General features: G+C 49.1%; 1 protein-coding gene across 6 annotated transcripts in view; it reads left to right on the top strand.

The window, feature by feature from the left end:
• Positions 1-23,712, top strand: part of TCOF1 (treacle ribosome biogenesis factor 1) — a 129,204-nt gene that overhangs the window by 42,740 nt on the left and 62,752 nt on the right. For 2 of the 6 annotated variants that reach the window (XM_056516940.1, XM_056516935.1), the window contains exons 12-21: positions 2,809-2,967; positions 3,060-3,200; positions 3,299-3,475; positions 4,119-4,280; positions 5,549-5,695; positions 13,085-13,219; positions 16,061-16,258; positions 16,631-16,816; positions 16,915-17,109; positions 22,008-22,193. In XM_056516940.1, the coding sequence (XP_056372915.1) occupies positions 2,809-2,967; positions 3,060-3,200; positions 3,299-3,475; positions 4,119-4,280; positions 5,549-5,695; positions 13,085-13,219; positions 16,061-16,258; positions 16,631-16,816; positions 16,915-17,109; positions 22,008-22,193 (1,686 nt within the window). The remainder of the gene's footprint in view (positions 1-2,808; positions 2,968-3,059; positions 3,201-3,298; positions 3,476-4,118; positions 4,281-5,548; positions 5,696-13,084; positions 13,220-16,060; positions 16,259-16,630; positions 16,817-16,914; positions 17,110-22,007; positions 22,194-23,712) is intronic. The other 4 variants (XM_056516937.1, XM_056516936.1, XM_056516939.1 and 1 more) reach the window with 4 other exon arrangements.

The following is a 23,712-nucleotide window of genomic DNA, read 5'->3' as shown; positions in this document are numbered from 1 at the left end:
TTCAGCTCTCACGCTGACTTTGACGACATTCTGGAAACCGCATGGAAGCATCCAGACAAGAGGTTCCCGGGAATCAAGACAATTCAAGATCGTTATCCATTTGAAAAGGTCTTTGTCACTAAGGTGGTTTCTCCTCCCTCAGTGGACCCACCAGTTTCCCGGATCAATAAGGCGACTACACTGCCTCTGGCAGATGCCGCTGCCTTCAAGGATCCCACGGACAAGAAGGTGGAAACCTTAGCGAAGTTTGCCACTGAAGCTGCTGGCTCTTCTCTTCTTCCCATCTTCGCCTCCACATGGGTGTCCAAGGGCCGGTCGGAGTGGTGCCAAAAGCTCCGTCAGGATATCTTAGATCCTCCGGGGGGGATCCCGCTATCTGCTTTGGCTCTCCAATGCTCTAAAACCAGGGATTTTCTGTGCGCAGCTTCCATGCAGGCAGCCTGTTGTTCTGCCTATGCAGTGGGTCATCTAGCGGCTCTCCGCCGCTCTATGTGGCTTAAGGCTTGGAATGCGGATGCCGCTTCCAAAAGATCTCTCACCGAGCTTCCCTTTACGGGTGGCCGTCTTTTTGACAAACGCCTTGATGAAATTATCTCCGAGGCAACGGGAGGTAAGAGTTCCTTGTTACCTCAAAATAAGGCTCGCCCTACTTCCCAAAGGAAGGCCTTTTCCTTTCAGACCTCCAGCTCCAACAAGGAATCCGGGCAGGCGCCCTCGCGGGACAAGAAGGCTTCCTTGTTCCGGGCTCGCCCGTCTTGGAAGTCGGACTCCAACCGGTCCGGGCGTTTTGCGCCCAAATCAGGCAACCGCAAGCCCACTTCTGCATGAAGTGAGGCTCCCACCCGCAGTTTCTTCTCGGGTGGGAGGTCGTCTCTTACTTTTTCGAGACATTTGCACCTCTCACATTCAAGACTATTGGGTCTGGGACGTGGTGTCCAACGGTTACCGGATCGAATTTGCATTCCTTCCGAGGGATCGCTTTTTTCAATCCCGGGCCCCCCAGTCTCCTCCTCTGGCGAAGCAGTTTCGAGCGGCTCTCCAGTCTCTGCTTCTCCAGGGGGTTATCGTTCCTGTTCTTCCAGGGGAACGTTTTCGGGGTTTCTATTCAAATCTTTTTGTGGTCCCCAAGAAGGACGGTTCTGTGCATCCAATTTTGGACCTCTTCATGTTCCGGCACAATCGGAAGATCGAATTTGGTCCTGAGTGCCCTCCAGGTTGCACCCTTTGAGCCCCTTAGAGAGGTGTCTCTCCGCCTCCTTTCTTGGAAAGTGGCGTTTCTGGTGGCTATCACCTCCATCCGGAGGGTGTCTGAATTGGCTGCTCTTTCCTGCCGTTCTCCGTTTCTGGTGATCCACCAGGACAAGGTTGTTTTCCAGTCAGACCTTTTTTACCTAAGGTGGTCTCGGCCTTTCATTTCAATGAGGATATTGTCCTCCCGTCATTTTGCCCGGCTCCTTCTCATCCTAGGGAGCGCTTACTGCACAAGCTGGACGTGGTTCGGGCTGTTCGGTCTTATCTCTCCATCACTTCTTCGTTTCGTCAGTGTGATTCCTTTTTCATCCTTACGGAAGGTCGTTGCAAGGGACAACCTGCTTCCAAGGCCACCATTTGTAAGTTGATTCGGTCTGCCATTTCGGAAGCCTATCGCTGTAAGGGGAAGATTCCTCCTTTCAGGGTTGTGGCTCATTCCACACGTTCTGTTGGGACATCCTGGGCTCTCCAGAATAGAGCCTCGGCCTCGCAGATTTGCAAGACTGCTACCTGGTCGTCTTTGCACACTTTCTCAAGGTTTTATCGGGTTCATACTTTCGCATCAGCTTATGCTACCCTGGGGCGTAAGGTTTTGCAGGCGACAGTGGATCAGCCGTCTGCCTGATTACTTATCTGCCCACCCAAGGGACGGCTTTGGTACGTCCCACTGTCTGTGTCCCCCAATGGAGCCGATAGAGAAAAGGAGTTTTTTTAACACTTACCGTAAAATCTCTTTCTCGAAGGATTCATTGGGGGACACAGCTCCCGCCCTTTTTGGGGTTTTTCCTTGGTTCTCTGTCCGAGGGTGTGTTCAGTTATGTTTTTTCTTCTGGTTCTCGGACAGTTTGGGGTTTTTCCTTGACCTATTGGTCTCCTCCTATTGCTCTGGAACTTAAACTGACTAGCTCAGAGCCTGAAGGCGGGTGTATCCTGCTGGAAGGAGCCGACTTTTTTTTTTTATCACTATAGTGTCACACCTCCTAGAGACAGCAAGATACACCCACGGTCTGTGTTCCCCAATGGATCCTTTGAGAGAGAGATTTTACGGTAAGTGTTAAAAAATCTCCTTTTTCAACTCCACTGTGCAGTACCATTTGTTGGTGTCTTCACAGTGGTAAATTAAAGCTGCTCCAGACCATGCACATAAGACGTGATTACCAGCTGAGTAGGATGGATGAAAGACTGGGCAGCACGCTTCATTACAGTGCGCTCCTGCCCCGGAGATGCGCTCTTGTTGTAAAGAAGTGACAGCCCGTTCAGGCAATTACCGGCTGAGACCTGGGTGCTGTTTCAGCCGGTAATGGGTTCAGTCGGCCATCACTTCTCTTCAGCACTGCTATCTCTCTAAGGGTGAGGGCAGGAGCGCACTGTGGAAAAGCGATGGAGCCTGCATAAGGAGTGTTTGACATTTCACACCGACATGTCAATATTTCAAAGTGACGTTATCGTGTTAGAAAATAGTATTTCCATTTATATAATGAGGCAGATACTAAGGTCTTAGCAATACACAATCCTATCCCAGCTCGTTCTTATCTAGGTATATGTGATTTATTTCAGCAAAAAGCTGCCAAGCCTCTCCCGGCATCAAATGTGAAAACTCCAACTTCAAGCGCTAAGGAGAAAGCGGCTGCAACTCCACAGAATATACCAGTAGATGACTCTTCAGAAACAGATGACTCTGATAGTGATGAAGAGCTGGGTGCCAAGGCATTAACGGTAGGCAAATAAGTGTGTGGCCCTGTCTGAATGGGAAATGCTTAGTATCACTAAAGGTAACCATTTATCCATAAACATTTGCGTTTTACTAGAAGACTGGCAGTCAGCCACAAGCATCTGATAAGAAAACAGCCTCCGCAATTGGAAAGACTTCAACTCCATTGCAAACAGCACCTGCAGATGACACCTCTGAAACAGATGACTCAGACAGTGATGAGGAGCCGGAGGCCACGGTATGTGCTATACACTTTCATGGCTGCTTAATGTGTGCAGCTCTGTATGAAATAGAAATGTATCAAGCTCTCTAAAACATATGTTTTGTGTTTTCCAGAAACCCAGCAGTCAGCTTCCAGCATACAGTGCGAAACCTCCATCCACTCCTGTGAAACAATCCGTGCCGAGCTCAGCAGCTGCTAAAAAGGCAGCAACCTTGCAAAAAGCGCCAACAACCGCCGATGACTCTTCAGAAACAGAGGACTCTGATAGTGATGAGGATCAGGGGGAAAAGGTTTTGACAATGCCCATTTTTATCATTTTAAAGGAGTTTAGGAAAGTTTATCCCCTATCCAAAGGATAGGGGATAAGTATCAGTTCACGGGGTCCGACTGCTGCGCACCCCAGCTCTCCCTGTGCCCAGAGCTGTGTTGACCACCGCACAAAGAGGTGCTCGACACATCCCATCTATGCATCTCAATGGGAGAGCCGGAGATACAAGAGTACAGCTCTTTGGCTGTTCCACCCCCCACCCCCGCACGGTGCAGGAGATTAGGAAAATGAATCCCCTTTCAAAAGGATTGGAGATAAGTGTCCAATCTCCTTTAGTACCCCTTTAAGGGAATTGTTCCATTAGGACAGTCCGTCATATATACAACTGGAATATATAAATATCACCCTACACATCACTTGACATGTTAGTCGAAGGTCTCGGGAACCTTTAAGACAGCCCTTCTCATGTTTAGCACAGTGTTTTCCAAAACCTTGTGCCTCCAGCTGTTGCAAAACTACAACTCCCAGCATGCACGTACAGCCAAAGCGTTGGATGTTCGGGAGTTGTAGTTTTGCAACAGCTGGGAACACTGGTCTATCAGATCCTTTTTAGGTATGTGATACATTTCACCTTGGACAGCTATTTCTTTACTTATTTTTACCAGAAAATTGCAAGTTCTCTTCCAAAGTCGGGTGTGAATACTCCGTCCACGAGACCCAAACAACCTGTGAACGCAAATGCAGCTGGTGAAAAAGCCAGAACCCCACTGCCCACACGTGACAGCTCAGAAACGGAGGATTCAGATAGTGACGAGTCACACGCTAAGGTATTAATACCTCACAGCACAGGATTTGCCATATTGCAACTATCTAGTTTTGATCAACACAGTGGCTGCTCAATGTTATATGAATCTGGTATTAACTGTGTGTGTATTCCGAAGTCTGAAAGACAGCTGTCCTGTATCTACGGTTATCAGAAGGAAAACCCACAGCTGAATGATCATTTGCTGCAAGGGAGAACAAAGTTAAGAGATGCTGCAGTAAGCTAAATATAGCCCTGAGTTACTATAGTAAACCCGACCCGTTTTGTTGCGTTGTGCGCCAGATATTCTGTCTGCGCCAGAATTTGTGCCAAAGGAAAATGTAGGGAACACTTAGTAAATACTGTGGAAAAATATGTTTGAAGGAAAAAAACACAAAGAAAACTACACTCCATTCTTAGTAAATCAGGGCGATATATCTGAACAAAAAGTTGTCGAATAATAAGACAAAGCTTTTGAGCAATAGTTTGCAGCCGGGCTTTTTAATCTTCTTGTAATGGGGCCTTTACCAGTAGCTGAATACTTGAGCCCTTCTCACATTACTTTTAGTGTGTACACAAAGAATTGAGATGCCTAACGGTGGCATAGTCACCCATAAGCTCCAGGTCATGCGTTGTTCGGTACCAGATGGCATAAAAGCCTATGGATGGTAAATGCCATGCATGTTTCATACCATTTTATGTATCAAAATACACCCCAAAAACTGTGTGCTTAAAGACCTGATTTGCATAAAACACCCAAAAAAAATCGGGGTTCATATTGCTTATAAAATGAACATATTTTCAATACTCCAGATACTGTGTGAACATAGCCTTTGGCAACTGTTTGAAGGATCCATCCAGCATAGGATATTATGGCATTTAACATATATGCCATGAAAAGCTATTTAAAATGTGTATGTGTATATACTTAGTCTGAATAGAGCCCAAGCTAAATGTTAAATATACCTCCAAGGTATGTTCTGTTTGCCTCACTAGACCCCATACTGCTATCTCTAAAGAAAGATCTGTGCATGATACTTTCTATGAAAACGACCTCCCCATCCTCTGGGGCTATGTTTAATTTCCTGATCTGGGATTTCAGTATTAAGGCCATATTATACTGGGCAATGCACTGTCAACCAGGGGCTTGTAGATCAACTTTTGTATTACAAAGCTTCAACGTTCATGCAGTGAGAGGGCCACACGAGTGATTGCTGGATCATTTGTTGGCCACACATGCCCTTTTAACATGAGCAGGTGTGCAACTGATGATCATCTGTTCTGACTTGCCAGCAGGTGACAACCCCAATACATCCAGCAAAGTCCATAACTAAATCTACACATGCGACCCCGGTGTCCCAGGCCAGTCCAGCAGCAGCAACAACTCCTGCCAAGAAGGTGGTTGAAGAGAGCAGCGAGGACTCCGATAGTGATGATGAGGTAACTCTTAGTTGGGAACATACTGAACTGTTTTCTCTATCTGCTCCATTGGGGGACACAGACCGTGGGTGTATCTTGCTGTCTCTAGGAGGTGTGACACTATGGCAACAAAAAGTCAGCTCCTCCCAGCAGGATATACCCGCCTTCAGGCTCTGAGCTAGTAAGTTTAAGCTTCGTGTCTGAAGGAGTTGGACTGGTCTGGGTTGCCCAGACCAGGTCTTCTGTTTTTTCTATTTTCCTAGTATAGGGACATGTTAGTTTTTTAAATTCCCTTTTCTTTCTGTTTTCAGGTCGGGACTCAGGAACTGCGGTTCACTGTTTCCCCATTGCGAGTAAGGGGGCACAGACATGGCGTATATGCGCTGTTAACCCCCTCTCGCCAACAGTCAGCGCCTGGGTGGTATCTCTTGGGTCCGGGTCCCCCTATGTCTCTGCTCGCCTCGCTCGCGCATAGCAGCCAGGCGTGATGCAGGGACCATAAGCTGACTGAAGACTTCACTGAAGACTTCATTAGGTAAGTTCTTCTGACTGAGGAAACTTCTTTTTACACTGGTACAGCCTCGCAACCTCTGGAGACCCCCTGTTTTGGCCCACCCATTTTTTGGGGCTTGTTTTACAGGGGCTGCACTATACTGGGGGAGCAATTACACTAAGGGGGCATGTTTTTATAAGACATGTGTTATAAAATCCTTTATTTTGTGTGTGTGTTTTGGCCACTACTCAGCGCCTTATATGCGGCTGTCATTCGCGGCGCTTCTTCGGCTCGAGCGCTCTCAGCCTCTGCCGGCGCTCTGGCTGCTCTGGCCATTCCCCCGAGCGCATATACAGCTAGGCTTTGTGCTAGCTGGGGGAGCTCTCGTGGGCACGAAGCAGCGCCCAATCAGCGCTGTGGGCACGATTTTCTGTGTGTAGGGGTCAGTTACTACGTGCCTTGTTTCAGGCACGCCCCTCCCTATTGGCTGGCCTTTTCAGTCTAGCTGGCTGCACGGAGCAAGTTCTCCTCACTGCAGCTGACAGGGGACACAGATCTGAGTGAGAAAGTGCCTGTCTTCTCTTTTTTGTACCCCATTATGTCCGTACCCAGGGCGGTTCATCCCTATAAACAGAAACTTGGGAATTCAGTGACTTACTATACCTGTAAGCACTGCAATACCAAGATGCCTGGCTCCACTGAGCCCGCTTGCTCTGCCTGCTCCTCTGCCTGCTCCTCTGCTCCCCCAGACCCTCTGGTGCCCCCTGATGCCCCTTCGGTCCCAGTGGGTTCAGCCGCTCCTCCAGCCTGGGTTTCTTCCCTGACCCAGTATATGGCTGACTTGACCCAAGTCTCCTGTTTGGTGGCTGAGGCCTCCCGCAAAATGGTGTCCGCTTTGAAGGGTTCATCCCTGCGCAGGACCTCTGAGAGGGCCCGCTCTTCGTCACCTTATACTTCACGCTCTCACAAGCGTGCTAGGGGTGCCTCGTCTGACTCTTCCATCGAGTCTATGGATAGACCCTTGCGGGTCCCCCCCCTATCTGGGCACAAAGGTCACTCCCCCAGAGGACGTTCTCGGAGTCGCCACTCTGCCACGCCAGAGCCGCGTACCCGGTCTGGATCGCACCCCCCCACCCCACCAGGACTGCCTCTACTCATTCACATTCCCCTGGTGAACTAGTGGATGAGGCTTCCGAACCGGCATCTGACCCAGAGGACCGCTCGGACTCAATTGCTATGGTGAACTCATTGGTGACAACCATAAGAGACGCCTTTCACTTGGAGGACCCAGGATCTTCGGATGTCATTCCGGGAGTATCCTTTCATCGTACTAAGCCAGCACCTCAAAGGTTCAGCTCTCACGCTGACTTAGACGACATTCTGGAATCCGCATGGAAGCATCCGGACAAGTGATTCCCGGGAGTCAAGAAAATTAGAGAACGTTATCCATTTGACAAGGACTTTGTCGCTAAGGTGGCTTCCCCTCCCTCTGTGGACCCACCAATCTCCCGGATCCCAAAGGCGACTACACTGCCTCTGGCAGATGCCGCTGCCTTCAAGGCTCCCACGGACAAAAAGGTAGAATCTTTAGCGAAGTTCGCTACTGAAGCAGCTGGCTCTTCTCCTCTTCCCATCTTCGCCTCGACAAGGGTGTCCAAGGCCCTGTCAGAGTGGTGTCGACAGCTCCATCAGGATATTTTAGCGGGATCCCCTCCAGAGGATTTATCTGCTCTGGCTTTCCATTGCGCTAAGGCTGGGGACTTTCTGTGCGCAGCTTCCATGCAGGCAGCCCGCTGTTCTGCTTTTGCTGTGGGTCACCTAGCAGCCCTCCGCCGCTCTGTGGCTTAAAGCTTGGAATGCGGATGCCGCTTCTAAAAGGTCTCTCACTGAGCTTCCCTTTACGGGTTGCCGTCTTTTTGGCAAACGCCTTGTTGAGATATCTCTGAGGCAACAGGAGGTAAGAGTTCATTGTTACCTCAAAATAAGGCTCGCTGTACTTCCCAAAGGAAGTCTTTTTCCTTTCGGTCCTTTCGGGCCTCTGGCTCCTACAAAGGGTCCGGGCAGGCGCCCTTGAGGGGCTAGAAGGCTCCCTCGTTCCGGGCTCGTAGTCATGGAAGTCGGACTCATGAAGTAAGGCCTGAACCCGCGGTTTCTTTGCAGGTGGGAGGTCGTCTTTTGTGTTTCCGAGACATCTGGACCTCACACATTCAGGACTCTTGGGTCAGAGACGTGGTGTCGAACGGTTACCGAATCAAATTTGCCTCCCTCCCGAGAGATCGCTTTTTTCGATCCCGGGCCCCCCGGTCCCTCCCCTGGCCAAGCTATTTCGTGCGGCTCTCCAGTCCCTGCTTCTTCAGGGGGTGATTGTTCCCGTCCCCCTAGAGGAACGTTTTCGGGGGTTTCTATTCAAATCTTTGTGGTCCCCAAGAAGGACTGTTCTGTACGACCAATCCTAGACCTCCAGCGTCTCAACCGTCGTCTTCTCATCCGCCGCTTCCGGATAGAATCTCTTCGCTTGGTGGTGGCGTCCCTGGAACAGGGGGAGTTCCTATCCTCAGTGGACATCAAGGATGCCTACCTCCATGTGCCAATATTTTCGGGCCATCATCGATACCTCCGCTTTGTGGTTCCAGAGGGGCACTTTCAATTTGTAGCTCTCCCCTTCGGTCTAGCCACGGCTCCTCGGGTCTTTACGAAGGTCCTTGCGCCAGTGATGGGCCTTTTACGGTCGAGAGGCATCTCGGTGATACCCTATCTGGACAACCTTCTCATCAAGGCTCCAAACAAAACCCAGACTCGGGAGAATCTTGACGTCACTCTCCACACTCTGACTCGTTTCGGCTGGCTGGTCAATCGGGACAAGTCAGTCCTCTGGCCTACCCAGTCTCTAACCTTTCTGGGGTTTCGATTCGACACGGCCTCTGCCCGAATTTATGTTCCGCCGGACAAATGTCTGGCGCTCCGGGAGGGGGTCCGCTCCCTGCGGACTCAGGTATCAGTCTCCATCCGCACTTTTATGGAAGTCCTGGGTCGGATGGTGGCAGCTATGGAGGCCATGCCCTTTGCTCAGTTCCATTACCGCCCTCTCCAACTGGCGATTCTCTCTCGATGGAACAGGTCACCCCTGTCCCTCCATCGCCAGATTATTCTACCTCCCAGGGTCCGTCAGTCTCTGCTCTGGTGGCTCCGCTCGCCCCTTCTTATCCAGGGGCGGTCCTTCCTTCCCCTTCATTGGCAAGTGGTTACTACGGATGCCAGCCTGTTAGGCTGTGGCGGCGTGTCAGGGATTGGACGGTCCAGGGTGTCTGGTCTCCCCAGGAGACCCTTCTTCCGATAAACTTATTGGAATCCCGTCTTCAGTCCCTTTCCTGTCCGCGTTCAGTCAGACAACGCCACGGCCGTGGCGTACATAAATCAACAGGGTGGCCCCCGCAGCTCGGCAGCCATGGCCGAGGTGACCAAAATTCTTTCCTGGGCGGAGAGCCAGGTTCCGGCCATCTCGGTGATCCACATTCCAGGAGTGCTCAATTGGGAAGAAGACTTCCTCAGTCGGTCCTCTCCCGACCCCGGCGAGTGGTCTCTTCATCCGGAGGTCTTCACGCAGCTCTGTTACCTCTGGGGCGTTCCAGACGTGGACCTCTTCGCGTCCCGGCACAATCGGAAAATTCTTCAGTTTGTGTCAGTCCCGGGACCCTCAGGCCTTGGCCGTGAATGCCCTAGTGATTCCTTCGCCCTGCCTTATCTGTTCCCTCCTCTTCCGCTCCTTCCCAGGGTGCTGAGGAAGCTCAAGGCAGAGGTCGTTCCCGCCATTCTGGTAGCTCCAGGTTGGCCCCGAAGGTCGTGGTACGCCGACTTAGTCAGGCTCCTGGACGACGTTCCTCTGCGCCTTCTGCTCCGCCCGGATCTACTCTCTCGGGGTCCTCTTTGCCACCCTAATTTACAGTCTCTGCATTTGATGGCATGGCGGTTGAGATGGCGGTTTTGAGGGCCCGCGGATTCTCCTCACAAGTCATTCACACCATGCTCAAGGCTCGTAAGCCCTCCACCGCAAGAATTTACCACCGTACTTGGCAGCCTTATTTTAGTTGGTGTGAAGCTCAGGACTTCTCCCCGGTGACCTTCTCAGTTCCCCGTCTTATCTCCTTTTTTACAGCCGGGGCTGGAACTGGGAATGTCTCTCGGTTCCATTAACCCCTTAAGGACCGGAGGTTTTTCCGTTTTTGCATTTTCGTTTTTTGCTCCTTGCCTTTAAAAAATCATAACTCTTTCAAATTTACACCTAAAAATCCATATGATGGCTTATTTTTTGCGCCACCAATTCTACTTTGTAATGACGTCAGTCATTTTGCCCAAAAATCTATGGTGAAGCGGGAAAAAAAATCATTGTGCGACAAAATTTTAAAAAAAAACGCTGTTTTGTAACTTTTGGGGGCTTCCGTTTCTACGTAGTACATTTTTCGGTAAAAATGACACCTGATATGTATTCTGTAGGTCCATACGATTAAAATGATACCCTACTTATATAGGTTTGATTTTGTCGGACTTCTGGAAAAAATCATAACTACATGCAGGAAAATTAATACGTTTAAAATTGTCATCTTCTGACCCCTATAACTTTTTTATTTTTCCGTGTATGGGGCGGTATGAGGGCTCATTTTTTGCGCCGTGATCTGAAGTTTTTAACGGTACCATTTTTGCATTGATAGGACTTATTGATCGCTTTTTATTCATTTTTTCATGATATAAAAAGTGACCAAAAATGCACTATTTTGGACTTTGGAATTTTTTTGCGCGCACGCCATTGACCGTGCGGTTTAATTAACGATATATTTTTATAATTCGGACATTTCCGCACGCGGCGATACCATTTATGTTTATTTTTATTTTTATTTACACTGTTTTTTCTTTTATGGGAAAAGGGGGGTGATTCAAACTTTTAATAGGGAAGGGGTTAAATGATGTTTATTCACTTTTTTTTTGCACTTTTTTTTTGCAGTGTTATAGGTCCCATAGGGACCTATAACACTGCACACACTGATCTTTTACATTGATCACTGGTTTCTCATAAGAAACCAGTGATCGATGATTCTGCCGCATGACTGCTCATGCCTGGATCTCAGGCACTGAGCAGTCATTCGGCGATCGGACAGCGAGGAGGCAGGTAGGGGCCCTCCCGCTGTCCTGTCAGCTGTTCGGGATGCCGCGATTTCACCGCGGCTATCCCGAACAGCCCACTGAGCTAGCCGGCATGCTTTCGGTTTCACTTTAGACGCGGCGTTCAACTTTGAACGCCGCGTCTAAAGGGTTAATAGCGCGCGGCACAGCGATCAATGCCGCGCGCTATTAGCCACGGGTCCCGGCCGTGGCCCCGCGTTATAGATCGGGAGTGGACACATGACGTTCCAGTACGTCATGTGTCCTTAAGGGGTTAAAGGTCAGGTTTTGGCCCTTACTGTTCTTTTCCAGCGGCCCCTGGCTCTAATTCTCATGTCCGGACTTTCCTGCAAGGAGTGGCGCACGCTGTTCCTCCTTATTGGTCTCCTTCTCCCCCTTGGGACTTAAATTTGGTTCTGAGTGCCCTCCAGGGTGCACCCTTTGAACCCCTTAGAGAGGTTTCTCACTGCCTCCTTTCTTGGAAAGTGGCGTTTCTTGTGGCTATCACCTCCATCCAGAGGGTGTCTGAACTGGCAGTTCTTTCCTGCTGTTCTCCGTTTCTGGTGATCCATCAGGACAAGGTCGTTTTCCGGCCAGATCGTTCCTTTTTGCCCAAGGTGGTCTCTGCCTTTCATCTCAATGAGGACATTGTCCTCCCGTCCTTTTTGTCCTACTCCCTCTCATCCTAGGGAGCGCTTGCTACACAAGCTGGATGTAGTCCGGCTGTTAGGGCTTCTCTCCATCACTTCTTCGTTTCGTCAGTGTTATTCCTTTTTTGTCCTTATGGAAGGTCGTCGCAAGAGACAACCTGCTTCCAAGGCCACTAATTCTAGGTGGATTAGGTCCGCCATTTCGGAAGCCTATCGCTGCAAGGGGAAGATTCCTCCTTTCAGGGTTGTGGCTCATTCAACTCGTTCTGTCGGGGCATCCTGGGCTCTCCAGAATAGAGCCTCGGCCTCGCAGATTTGCAAGGCGGCTACCTGGTCGTCTTTGCACACTTTCTCGAGGTTCTACAGAGTTCATACTTTTGCATCGGCTGATGCTAGTCTGGGACGTAAAGTGTTGCAGACGGCAGTGGATCGGCCGTCTGCCTGATTACTTATCTGCCCACCCAAGGGACGGCTTTGGTACGTCCCGCGTTCTGGAGCCCCCAATGGAGCCGATAGAGAAAAGGAGATTTTTTAACACCTACCGTAAAATCTTTCTCAAAGGATCCATTGGGGGACACAGCTCCCGCCCTTTGTTTGGGTTTGTTTCCCGTTGGTTCTCTGTCCGAGGGTGTGTTCAGTTATGTTTTTCCTTCGGGTTCTCGGACAGTTTTTGGGTTTTCCTTGACCTATTGGTCTCCTCCTATTGCTCTAGAACTTAAACTGATTAGCTCAGAGCCGGAAGGCGGGTATATCCTGCTGGGAGGAGCTGACTTTTTTTTTTTTTTTATTACCATAGTGTCACACCTCCTAGAGACAGCAAGATACACCCACGGTCTGTGTCCCCCAATGGATCCTTCGAGAGATTTTACAGTAGGTTAAAAAATCTTTTTCCTAGCATGGGTATCTTTTCAGTGACCTAAAATATCATAGATATGTAGCAAACGGGCAACAGTGGAGGTCCACAATTACCTCTGACAAAAGCAAAAGTGGAGCTTGGAGGACATGGCTCTTTTCTCTTGCCTCTTTGTAATAGTAAACTGAGCTCAAAGCAGTTGGTCCTCTATCACTGGGTATTGTGTTTTAGTACATATATATTTTTTATTATCTTTATAGCCTAGTCCTGCTGTAAATGCTTCAGCTCCATTGGGCACCCCGGCAGTAAAACCACCTGCAGCAGCCACTGTACTGGTTCCAGATTCAGATGCCGACTCTGAAAGCAGCGACTCTTCGGATTCAGATGAAAAAGTGGTATGTGAAGTCTCACACACACAATTTTTTTTTTCAATTACATTATAGCTTTGTGCCCACCACTCCTTTAGAAAATCTGTTTACATTGTGTAACATACTTCAGACAGGCCAGATCAGACTACAGCATGTGGTCTTTATTCTGTTACCATGAAAACAGTTAGGCCTATGTAGGAGCTGTAGGCACAAAATTATGAAGTTTGTCGTTAACTTTTGACAGTGCTGCATTTTATTTTTTTATTTTTTTCCGCTCCAGGGCGCACAAACATTTTTATCAAGGTGGCTGAAACTTACATTTGAAGTATTGTTTTTTGGTTTTTATTTCAACTTTTTAAAATCTATAAACACGTTTTTATTGGTATTGAAAGCCAATGCAAACCAGATAAATTTCTCCAAAGCTGGCATGAAACATCAAATAACAATACATAACTTCAAATTTGTATTGTCCCCGCCTCAAATAGCTGACTGTAGTAGGGATCGACCGATTACAGGTATGGCCGATGTTATCGGCCGATAATCACGATTTTGGGCATTATCGGTATCGGCAATTACCTTGCCGATAATGCCCAGCTCGCAACGCGACAGACAGCCAAGCCCCCGCCGCACCGCGATCGCCGTAGTGCTTGGCGGTATACCGGTATGAACCGGATACCGTTTTTTTTTTATTTTTTTCTCACGGTATGGATTTTTGCCCATACCGCTATACCGGTCGGGCCCCTCCCCCACCCTCCGAGTCAATAGAAAATTAAACTTACCCGTAATGGGGGTGGTCCGGGCCATCCATCCTTCCTGTAGTGTCCGGCGGCATTCCGGGTGGATGGTGAACCGGTCCGGGCTGTCCTTCTCCGGGGGTGCTCTTCTCCACTCCGGGCAGGCTCCGGCCTAGTACGCTGCATAGACGCCGCTACGCCGTGACGTCAGGTGCGTCGCTGCGCACGGGCGTCACTGCGCAGCGGCGTCTATGCTGCGTTACTAGGCCGGAGCCTGCCCGGAGTGGAGAAGAGGACCCCCGGAGAAGGACAGTTCCCCCCCCCCCCACATTAGGGTTGGCAGGACAGTTTCTCCCCCCCCCCCACACACATTAGGGTTGGCAGGACAGTTCCCCCCCCCCCCCCCACATTAGGGTTGGCAGCACAGTTCCCCCCCCCCCCCCACATTAGGGTTGGCAGCACAGTTCCCCCCCCCCCCCCACATTAGGGTTGGCAGCACAGTTTCCCCCCCCCCCACATTAGGGTTGGCAGCACAGTCGTCCCCCTCCCCCCCCCCCACATTAGGGTTGGCAGCACAGTCCCCCCCCCCCCCACATTAGGTGCAGTATAATGTCGTCCCCCCCCCCCCCCCTAATTAGGTGCAGTATAATGTCCCCCCCCCCCTAATTAGGTGCAGTATAATGTCCGCCCCCAATTAGGTGCAGTATAATGTTCCCCCCACAGACATACAGCCTCCAGCCATACAGTGTATGGCTGGAGGCTGTATGCCTGTGTTCTGCCCCACTTCAGTGCTCCAACCACTGCTCCTCCGGTCCGGAGATAGCAGTAAGTCCCGGTACCGAAGGAGCGGTGGTCAGAGCACCGAAGCTGATGTGCCGCTGGAAACTTACCTAGCTGGCCAGTGCATGTCCTCATCGCTGCCCCGCTCCTCCGCACTCCGTTGCTATGGGTGATGTCCCTGCGTGCGCCACCTGCCCGGCGGCCCCTGCGTTTTTAAAGTAAAGCGCATCCCTGTGTCCTGAAAACCTCTTTCGGGACACGGATGTCCCAGGCAGCGGCGGGCCGGATAAATGTCCTCGGCGGGCCGCATGTGGTCGTAGTTTGAGGACCCCTGGTTTAGAGTCTATTCTACGGACTGTCCCTTCCTTTGCATCATAGTCCATCTTCATGAACGGTGAGAACTGCCGAACGCTCAGTTCCAGGCCTCTGTTGCCTCTTAGCCCAGCCTCTTAGCCTCATCCGTGTGTCTTACGGCCGGATGGGGTTCGGTCTCTGGACTGACTCCCCTCCTCTGGTGGTGTTCTTCCCACCCCAGGGACTGCTTTGGTACGTCCCATGGTCTCTGTGTCCCCCAATGAAGTGCGACCGAGAAAAGGATTTTTTTTTTTTTTCTTTTTTAATTTTTTTTTTTTTTTTTTTTTTTGCACTTCCCATAAAATCTTTTTCATAGCCTTCATTGGGTGACACAGCACCAACCCATTTCTTCATTCTTGTCCGGATAGCCTTTTCCAGTTCTTGGGTGTTTCAGACTTGTCTCTTGGTTGGCTTCTCCTACTGCTTTGTGACAAAACTGATTACCTCACTTTCAGTGGGCGGGTATATCCTGCCAGGGAGGAGCCGACTTTTATATTTTTTCCTAGTGTCAGAGCCTCTTAGTGGCAAGAGTATATTCCCATGGTCTGTTTGTCCCCTAATGAAGGCTGCAAAATATTTTATGGGGAGTACAAAAAAATCTCCTATTTGTAAGGTTTGGGCAGCTGTTGGATACGACTGATTTATTAAGAGTCTACAGCCTGTTGAATCGGACTTTGCTGCGCCTGTACCCCATCTCATGCCCCAAGCTGGTGAAGATTTTGGCTACAATATATGCTAGCTTAGATTTTAATAAATTAGACTGACAGACAATTCCCCCCCCCCCCCCCCCCCCTATGACTGACATAAGTGTGAAATGTTGCACACTTTTGTACCAACTGAGATCTTGTTTTATGATTGGTGACTGATCCCCATCAATCTGGTTATAGTGGCCTATCCTGAGCATAGACAGTCAATGCTGAAATGCCAGAAAAAGGTGATTTATTTATTTTTCAAAAACTTAACTGTTCCTCCCCCCCCCACCTTTCCCTTTTTTTTCTAGACTGTACAAGCACAGAAAACAAAAGTAGCAGCAATTGCATCAGTTAAGACTGCAGCAACTCAATCAGCGGCACTACTGAGCCCCACCAAAAAGAAGTCGATTACTCCAGCGTCAGGCAAGATTAAAGCTGCCCCAAAGCCTTCAATTGACATTTCAGAGTCCAGCAACTCTTCAGATGAGGATCTCTCACCAGCCCAGGTGCAGTATTTGTGTTCTTGGGTTAGAAAATATCTCATGTTGTTAGCTAACCATTCAGTTACTAGTTTATTTTTCTTAGGACAGTCTTTGCAGAACACATCACAATGAACGGTAACTTTAATATTCTGTGCCACAGTCTTCAATTATTGCTTCTCTTGAAGATACACTTGGTTGGTTGACTAGAAGTTAGAAACAAAGGAGGATGTATAATGGCAGGGGTCAGACTACGCAGGATTTGTTTGCAGTCTTTTACCATGGAGATATGGGAGCTGTAGACACAAAAGCAAAATATTATTTAATTTTTTTTAATACATGGTGCTAAAGGTGCTAAATATTCCCTTTCGGTAATGTTCAAACTTGTTCTAATGGTAGGCATCAAAGGGTTCTGTGAAGTCTAGTGAAAATGCAGCAAAACTGTCCCAGCAATCAGGAAGTGCAGCAAAAACCAAGGCAGAAAGTCCTGTCAAGGCTGTCGCAGTCACACAGCCGGCTGCAGCGGTGGAGAGCTCGGACAGCAGCGACTCATCGGATAGTGAAGAGGAGCCTGTAAAAACTCTGGTATCTTGCTTTGCTTTAATGTCACATTAGTAGCTGATATATGCTGTAAATTTTAATGTTTGTCAAGGATGATTTCCCAAACATGGTTATATTTTTAGAAGAAAAAAGATGTGATTGCTTTGGCGAAACACAAAGTGTCTACGCCTACTCCCATTTTGACGTCCACACCGTTGTTCGACAGTCCAGCCAAGGGTAAAGCAGTGTTGCCTACAAAGAGTCCAAAGGTTGTAAAGAATGTGCAAGCGCGTGTCTCAGAGAGCAAATCTGTACATGATGGGGAGGAAACTAAACAGGTATGAGGGTATGAATGGTGGAATCTGGAATCATTGGTTTTGTGATTACAGGCTTAACATATGGTATAACAATTGTAGGTGGGAACTTCAGCTCCAACTCCTGCTTATGCCATAGAAAGGAAAAGGCACCTTAGCCAATACGATAGCATCATTTAGGGTGGGAAAAATCAAATCTGCATGTAAAGGTAAAACTCCTATTGCTCTCAAAGAATAAAGTGGGTCCTGCTAAAGTAACTCCACATGTGCAAAAGTATCTATGGTACGACCAAGGAATGGCAACTCATGGTCTCCTAGGTGTCTTTTGATTTGCATCTAAAGCAACAGTAAACCTAGCAATGAACAAATAAATGATGTGTATTCACATGAAGCAGATTTGTTGCCAATGTCTGTGCAGCTAGAAATTCCAGCCTATGAAACTGGATGACGTTCTCTTTGGCATTTTCGAATCCTAATGAATGAATAAGGGTACTTTCACACTGCCATTGAACTCTGCTATTTGGAGCTCCGTCGGCAACTCTGTCAGAATGACTGGATTTTAGCGGAGAAAAAGTAGTGCATGCATTCAAGTGAATGGGGTCTGTCAGGACCCAGTAGTTTCCGTTGTGAATGACTAATGTGAATGGCAGTGTGAAGGTACCTTTAGGCAGTTGCCTCTGTCTCATGCTGCCTATATAAAATAAGCTTTAACTTGCCTTCCACCGTTCCTCCAGTGTTCCAAATATAGCGGTCCTTTTCTCCTGCCCTGGTCCTCTTCTGGCTTTTGGTGCCTTACATGTCACACTGCGCTGAGCTTTTCGCCAATACCATCGATCTCACACCTCAGCCTGTGATGGGCTAAGTGGCAGTGTCATGTAACAGGCTCGGCCTTCTTCCTGGTGCCCAGGCAGTTACATTACTGCGGACGGTGATAAGCTCAACGCAGTGTGATGTGTTGGGCACCAAAATCTAGGAAGACCCCCACACCAGAGGATGGGACAGTGATATTGTAGGCGATGGGAAAGTTTAAATTAAAACTTATTATTTCTCGGTCGCTCGTTATTGGTGGACACCTATACTGATGGGTATATGCTCTTGTCACTAGGAGGTGCTGACACTAGGGGAAAAAAGTTGGCTCCTCCCTGGCAGGATATACCCACCCACTGGTAGTGAGGTAATCAGTTTTAGCTAGTGTCAGTAGGAGGCAAGACACAGGTCTGGTGCTCTCCAGACCTGGTCTTTTTTAAATTTTCTAGTAAGGGCTGTTAAGTTTTTTTTTTTTTTCTCCCTTTTTCAGGTGAGGGTTCAGGAGCATGACGCTACCTATTCTCCCATATGCGACAAAGAAGCACGGAACTTAACCGTATGGGCCGTCAACCCCTTTTTTGCCAATGGCCAGCGCCTGGAGGTTGTACCCTGTGTCCGGGTCCCCCACTGCTCCTGCTCGCCCCCGCTATCTTAACCTGGTATGATGCAGCGTGGCCATAAGCTGGTTGAAGATGCCTGTGTGAGTGCGAGAAGATGGAGTCTGTTGGTGAGTATGTCTAGCATCCCCTTCTGTACTCTGCTAGGGTTTCTACATCCTGGGGTCCCTTTTCCCCAGCGCCATCTCCTCAGCCGCCATTACACGTGGCTGTGCCTGGCCAACCTCATGGCCTCCGGGTCACGTTACTGGCAACACCATGCCTGCAGCAATCCTCATCCCCTCCCGCTTTTACACCCTGACACAGGTTAATCCTAAGGATTGTTGGGGGGTTGTTGTCGGGGGGATATTCCTGACAGTTTTTATTGGGGCGCTCGGGTGTGGGGGCTCAGTGGGCGGTGCGGCAGCTCATTCTCTCACTGAACAGTGGTGCTGTACATATATAGACAGCCGGCACTGCTCCTCTGCCAGCCACCTTTTTCACTGCCTGCACTTTCACTTTCCTTTCATCTGCACCATTATGCGCCTCACATGCTCCACCCCTCTCCCTCACCTTGTTCCCAGGGCGACGGGAGGCCGAGCACCTGGACCACGGGGCCTGCCATATGGCTCCGGCATCTCCTCGCTACACGCTCCCTGCTCGGCAGTGATTGGGCCCACTGCATGGGTCGGGAGCGCTCAGTCTGCAGTTCTCGGCCCTTCTCTCCCGGGGTCCGGCAAGTTCCGGCATCAGGGTCCCTGCACGGCGCAATGCTTCCTGCACTCTTTTAATTTACAAAAAATAAAAATATTTTGTTTCTCAGTCCATGTTCTTACCCCCCTCTTGTGGCCATTCAATAGATTGCAGCCCCTACTTTCTGGTCCTTTGTTTGGCTTCCCCTTGTGGAGGCAGACAGCTATTGCAGCCTTTTGTTGTAATGTCTGCTTTTTACCGGTTTAATCTTGCTAGGTTTCCAGTCTGGGGACCATATATTAAATGTTTTTTTTCTTCTTCGTCCACCATGACAGCCACCAGAGAGAGAGATGGTCCGGACCACACTGACAGGTAGGGGGAGAGAAGCGGGTGGTGGCGGCGGCGGCCTATGGCACCGCAAAAGCCACTGCAGTGCATTGATTTAAAGCGCCCGCTTTAAATCAATGATCTACAGCGGCGTCGCGGGGGGATAAATAGCCGATAACTTATACCGGAATATCGGTATAAGTTATCGGCTATCGGCCCTATCCTCCACCGATTATCGGTATCGGCCCTAAAAAAACGATATTGGTCGATCCCTAGTATCTTCATGGATTCTTATGCAGGGTGGCTCAGGCACCTGCTCGGTTGCCTTACACACGACCAGCCTGGCCACCCCTTGTTTTCCCCTCCACTAGGGGGACTATTTCGCTGGTCGCTTTCTACTACCAAGATGGAGCCATCTCTCTTCCCACTTTTATAGGTGGGATAGCTGGCTGGGCCCTTGTTTTTCGCTGAGAGCATTCAGAAGAGCTTTTCGCTGCCTCTGCCTGTGTGCTTACTGCCCACTATTGCAGCCTGGCTCTCTTCCTGTTTCTTGGTTATCTACTGCTGCTAAGGCAGCCTTGGCGCTCCCCTCTGTTGGAGGGGTTTCTGCTATCATGTGTGGCTCGGTGACAGCTGGTCTAACCACAGTCTTTCGTTTGGGTCCTGCCATTGCTCTCCTCCCCCCTAGGCACAATCTCCCTGGTAGGGTGTGTTCCACCTTCCCTTTGACAGTGTCAGTTGTGCTACACTGACACCACAGTTTTCTAGAGTAACCTTTCTGTGCCCAGAGCCTGGGAGTCCCAGCCGGGTTCCCTTTTTGTTCCCCCTTTGTTATTGTCCTGACGGGTTGTTGCTTCGGAGTGCTCTGGACCAATGGGGCCCAGGACCGTTTGGTCTCCTTGTCTTGGACACTATCCTGGGATGCTGTGGCATGCCTTCTTTTCTAGGCCGGCCCTCCTGGTTCTTTGGGCCTTAGTGATGATTGAGGTCTTGGGCATTTGTAGCAGTCTTGCCCAGATTTCTCCACAATCTAATATATGGGGCGGTCTTTCGGTACGGATGTTTGTCACCTGGAGCGTTTTGCGGTGTAAGTCTTCAAGGAGACTTGGGCACCTCCAATTCCCATGTCAGCCGCTCAGGTGTTCCGGGATACTACTTTTCAGGGTCTTCCACTCCTTTCTTGCCTGTTAATTCTTCTGTGCCAGTCTTCCAGGTGACTCAGGAACCTCCAGCTCCCATGTCTGTCGCTCCGGTGTTGGGATGCCCCTTTTCTGGACATTCTGCTCCTTCTTGGCCATTATTCCCTTCCATCTTCTCCTTCAGGGTCCATGTTCTCTGAGATGATGGGCGTTTCGGTTGTCTGGATTACACCAGTTGAGCTATGTCACCTCCCAGGTGCTCGTGGTGGGCTCCTGGATAGGGGTTTTGGTTCTGCAGATGTTCAGATCTTCGCTCTTCCGCACCAGGCCTCTCTAGAGCCAGTTTGTCCTTTTTTTTTTTTTTTTTTTTTTTTCCCCCTCTGGTGATGTTTGGGCATCCACCTTCTGTGCTCTCCTTCTGCTCAGGCATACACTGCTCTCTTGGGCTTCTTCTGCTATGGTCTCTTGAATCGGTTGACTCTGGATGGGGTTCTTCTTGTTGTGCCATTTTCCATTTTTGTTTCCCAGCCTGGCTAGCCCTCTGTCTGGTTCTGTGTTCCTTAGAGTTGATTTCCTACCTCCTTCTGGGATGGTTCCGGCTGTAGGTTTAGAGTCTCTGCAAAGGACAGTTCCTTCCTTTGGTGTCCCAGTCCATCTCCATGGATGGGGGATCTTCCGGGGAGCTTTGTTTCTAGGCCTCGCTTTTCTTTGGCCTGGAGTCTCGTCTGCAGGCATTACAGACGAGTGGGTTCGGTCTCGGGACTGATTCTCTTTCACTATTCCTAGGTCCTAGGGGACTGCTTTGGTACGTCCCATCAGGTGTACCCCCCAATGAAGAGCGACTGAGAAAAGGAGATTTTTTTTGTACTCGCCGTAAAATTTTTCCTGTAGCCTTCATTGGGGGGGGGACACCGCACTCACCCATTTCTTCATTTTTTGGGCCAGCTATTGGGTTTTTGTATCCGGTATTCTTTTCTAGGGTCCTTTTGAGCATATTTCTTTGTTGGCTTCTCCTACTGTTTTGTGACAAAACGAATTGCCTCACTTCCAGATGGGCGGGTATATCCTGCCAGGGAGGAGCCGATTTTTTATTTTATTTTATTTTTATTCTTCTTCCCTAGTGCTAGCGCCTCCTAGTGGCAAGAGCATATACCCATCAGTATAGGTGTCCACCATTGAAGGCTACGAGAGAGAGATTTTACTGAGTACAAAAAAATTTCCTTTTTTAACTCCGGCAGCCTGGGCATAATGAATAATAAAAAATTAAATAAAATAAAGTTCTCAAGCTTTTTGGAACATAAAAAAAAAAATTCCTATTCCATTTATTTAGTCATTATTTATTTTCTTTGGACTATTAAAGGAAGAAGCACCAGCTAACCCTAAAACACCACGGGGAAAGCTGTCTGACAAGGGGATAAAGACTCTGAGCTCATCTCAGCCCACGACAAAGGTGACAAGCCCGACTAAAACCCCTGCTGGATTGAAGGAGATGCATTGGGAAAGTTCCAGTGAGTCTTCAGATAGTGAGGATGACCTTCCACCTAAGGTAGATTTTCATTCTGGAGAACATTTACAATGTGGAACATATTAGACATACCTAATGCTGCATTTTGCATTGTTGTATTTCAACCTGGTTCTTAGGGGAATAAAATGTGTTTAGCTGTAGTGCCCCAAAAGCTGAAGCAGTGGCAGAAGCCCCTCAATCACAGTACTACAGTAGTGGTTACATGTTAGAATTGCTTAATTCCTAAACAACCTCTAGGGGGAGCTCCTTATTTGTCTATTTATACAGCTATTAAGTAAAGTGCTTAGTGTGTATGAAGAGAGCCCCACACGGTGTGGCTGTGGGCAAGGTGATAAATTAAGGCTACCCCTTGGCATTACTGATTTTGTTAATGCATTTGTCACACAAACATGTCAAGTTTTAACTGGTCAGGGTCTCTGCGCTGAGACCTCTATTGATCTCTAGATATGGCTGTAAGAAACAATCAACTGCTCTTCAGTCCCCAGTTCACCACTTGATCTGAGTGCAGGAGGTAGGCTCCATTGTAACTGTATTGGTTACTCTATTGTATACTGTAAATACGCTTACAGCAGCCTCTCTCATTTTGACGGAGTTTTTTGCCTAGTTCACATGTCCCTAGCGAAACTTCCAAGGAGGATTTTAATTCTGCTTGGAGATTGAACTTGTTTAATCTTCTGATCTACCAGGACTACACTGCTAAATTGGACAGTGCTTAAAGGGGTACTCCGATGGAAAAAAAAAATTCAAATCAACTGGTTGCAGAAAGTTAGATTTGTAATTACTTCTATAAAAAATGTAATCTTAACCCCTTAAGGACCACGGACGTATGAGTACGTCCCTGGGTCTTAAGGACCAGGGACGTACTCATACGTCCCAGCGAATTTCGCATCCTGCCGGGCAGGTTGCGAAACCGGACGCCTGCTGAAATCATTCAGCAGGCGTCCCAGGCAAACGCCGTGGGGGGTCCCGGGACCCCCACATGTCGGCGATCTCCGTAGATTTTCCGTGAAATCGCGCGGGCGATATGCGGTGATTCCGGTCATTCGGGTCAGTGATGACCTGGAAATAAATGGTGATCGGCGGTGTACAATACACCGCCAATCACCTACTGTTGCTGGGGAGCGGTGACAGTACTGTCACCGCCCCAGCAACGCTGCTATTGGCTGGCGATCGTCCAGCCAATAGCAGAGCGGCAGAGGAGGGGTTAACGGCTCCTTCCCACTGTTGTACCCACTCTCTGCGTTCAGTCAGCGGGTGCCGCAGTGAGGAGAAGCCCCCTCAGGAGTGTTACAATAGGGAGAGCAGTGTATAGGGACAGGTAGGAGTAATAAAGTTACAAGTGGGAAAAAAAAGTACCCCCCCCCCAATAGGTCCCCAAGGGTCCTATTAGGGGTTCAGGGAGCTGCGTGCGCCACCTCCCTTTTTTTTTTTTTTTTTTTTTTTTATATAACCCCCCCCCCCCCCCCCCCGACCCTCTAATAGGTCCCCCAGGGTCCTCTTAGGTTCTGATCCTTTATCCCAGGTCCTATTAGGGGTTCAG

The sequence above is a fragment of the Hyla sarda genome, chromosome 4, assembly GCF_029499605.1.
Source record: "Hyla sarda isolate aHylSar1 chromosome 4, aHylSar1.hap1, whole genome shotgun sequence".
Lineage (NCBI taxonomy): Eukaryota > Metazoa > Chordata > Amphibia > Anura > Hylidae > Hyla > Hyla sarda.
Note: the sequence above shows the minus strand (reverse complement) of the source record. Positions and strands in the feature narration are given on the sequence as shown.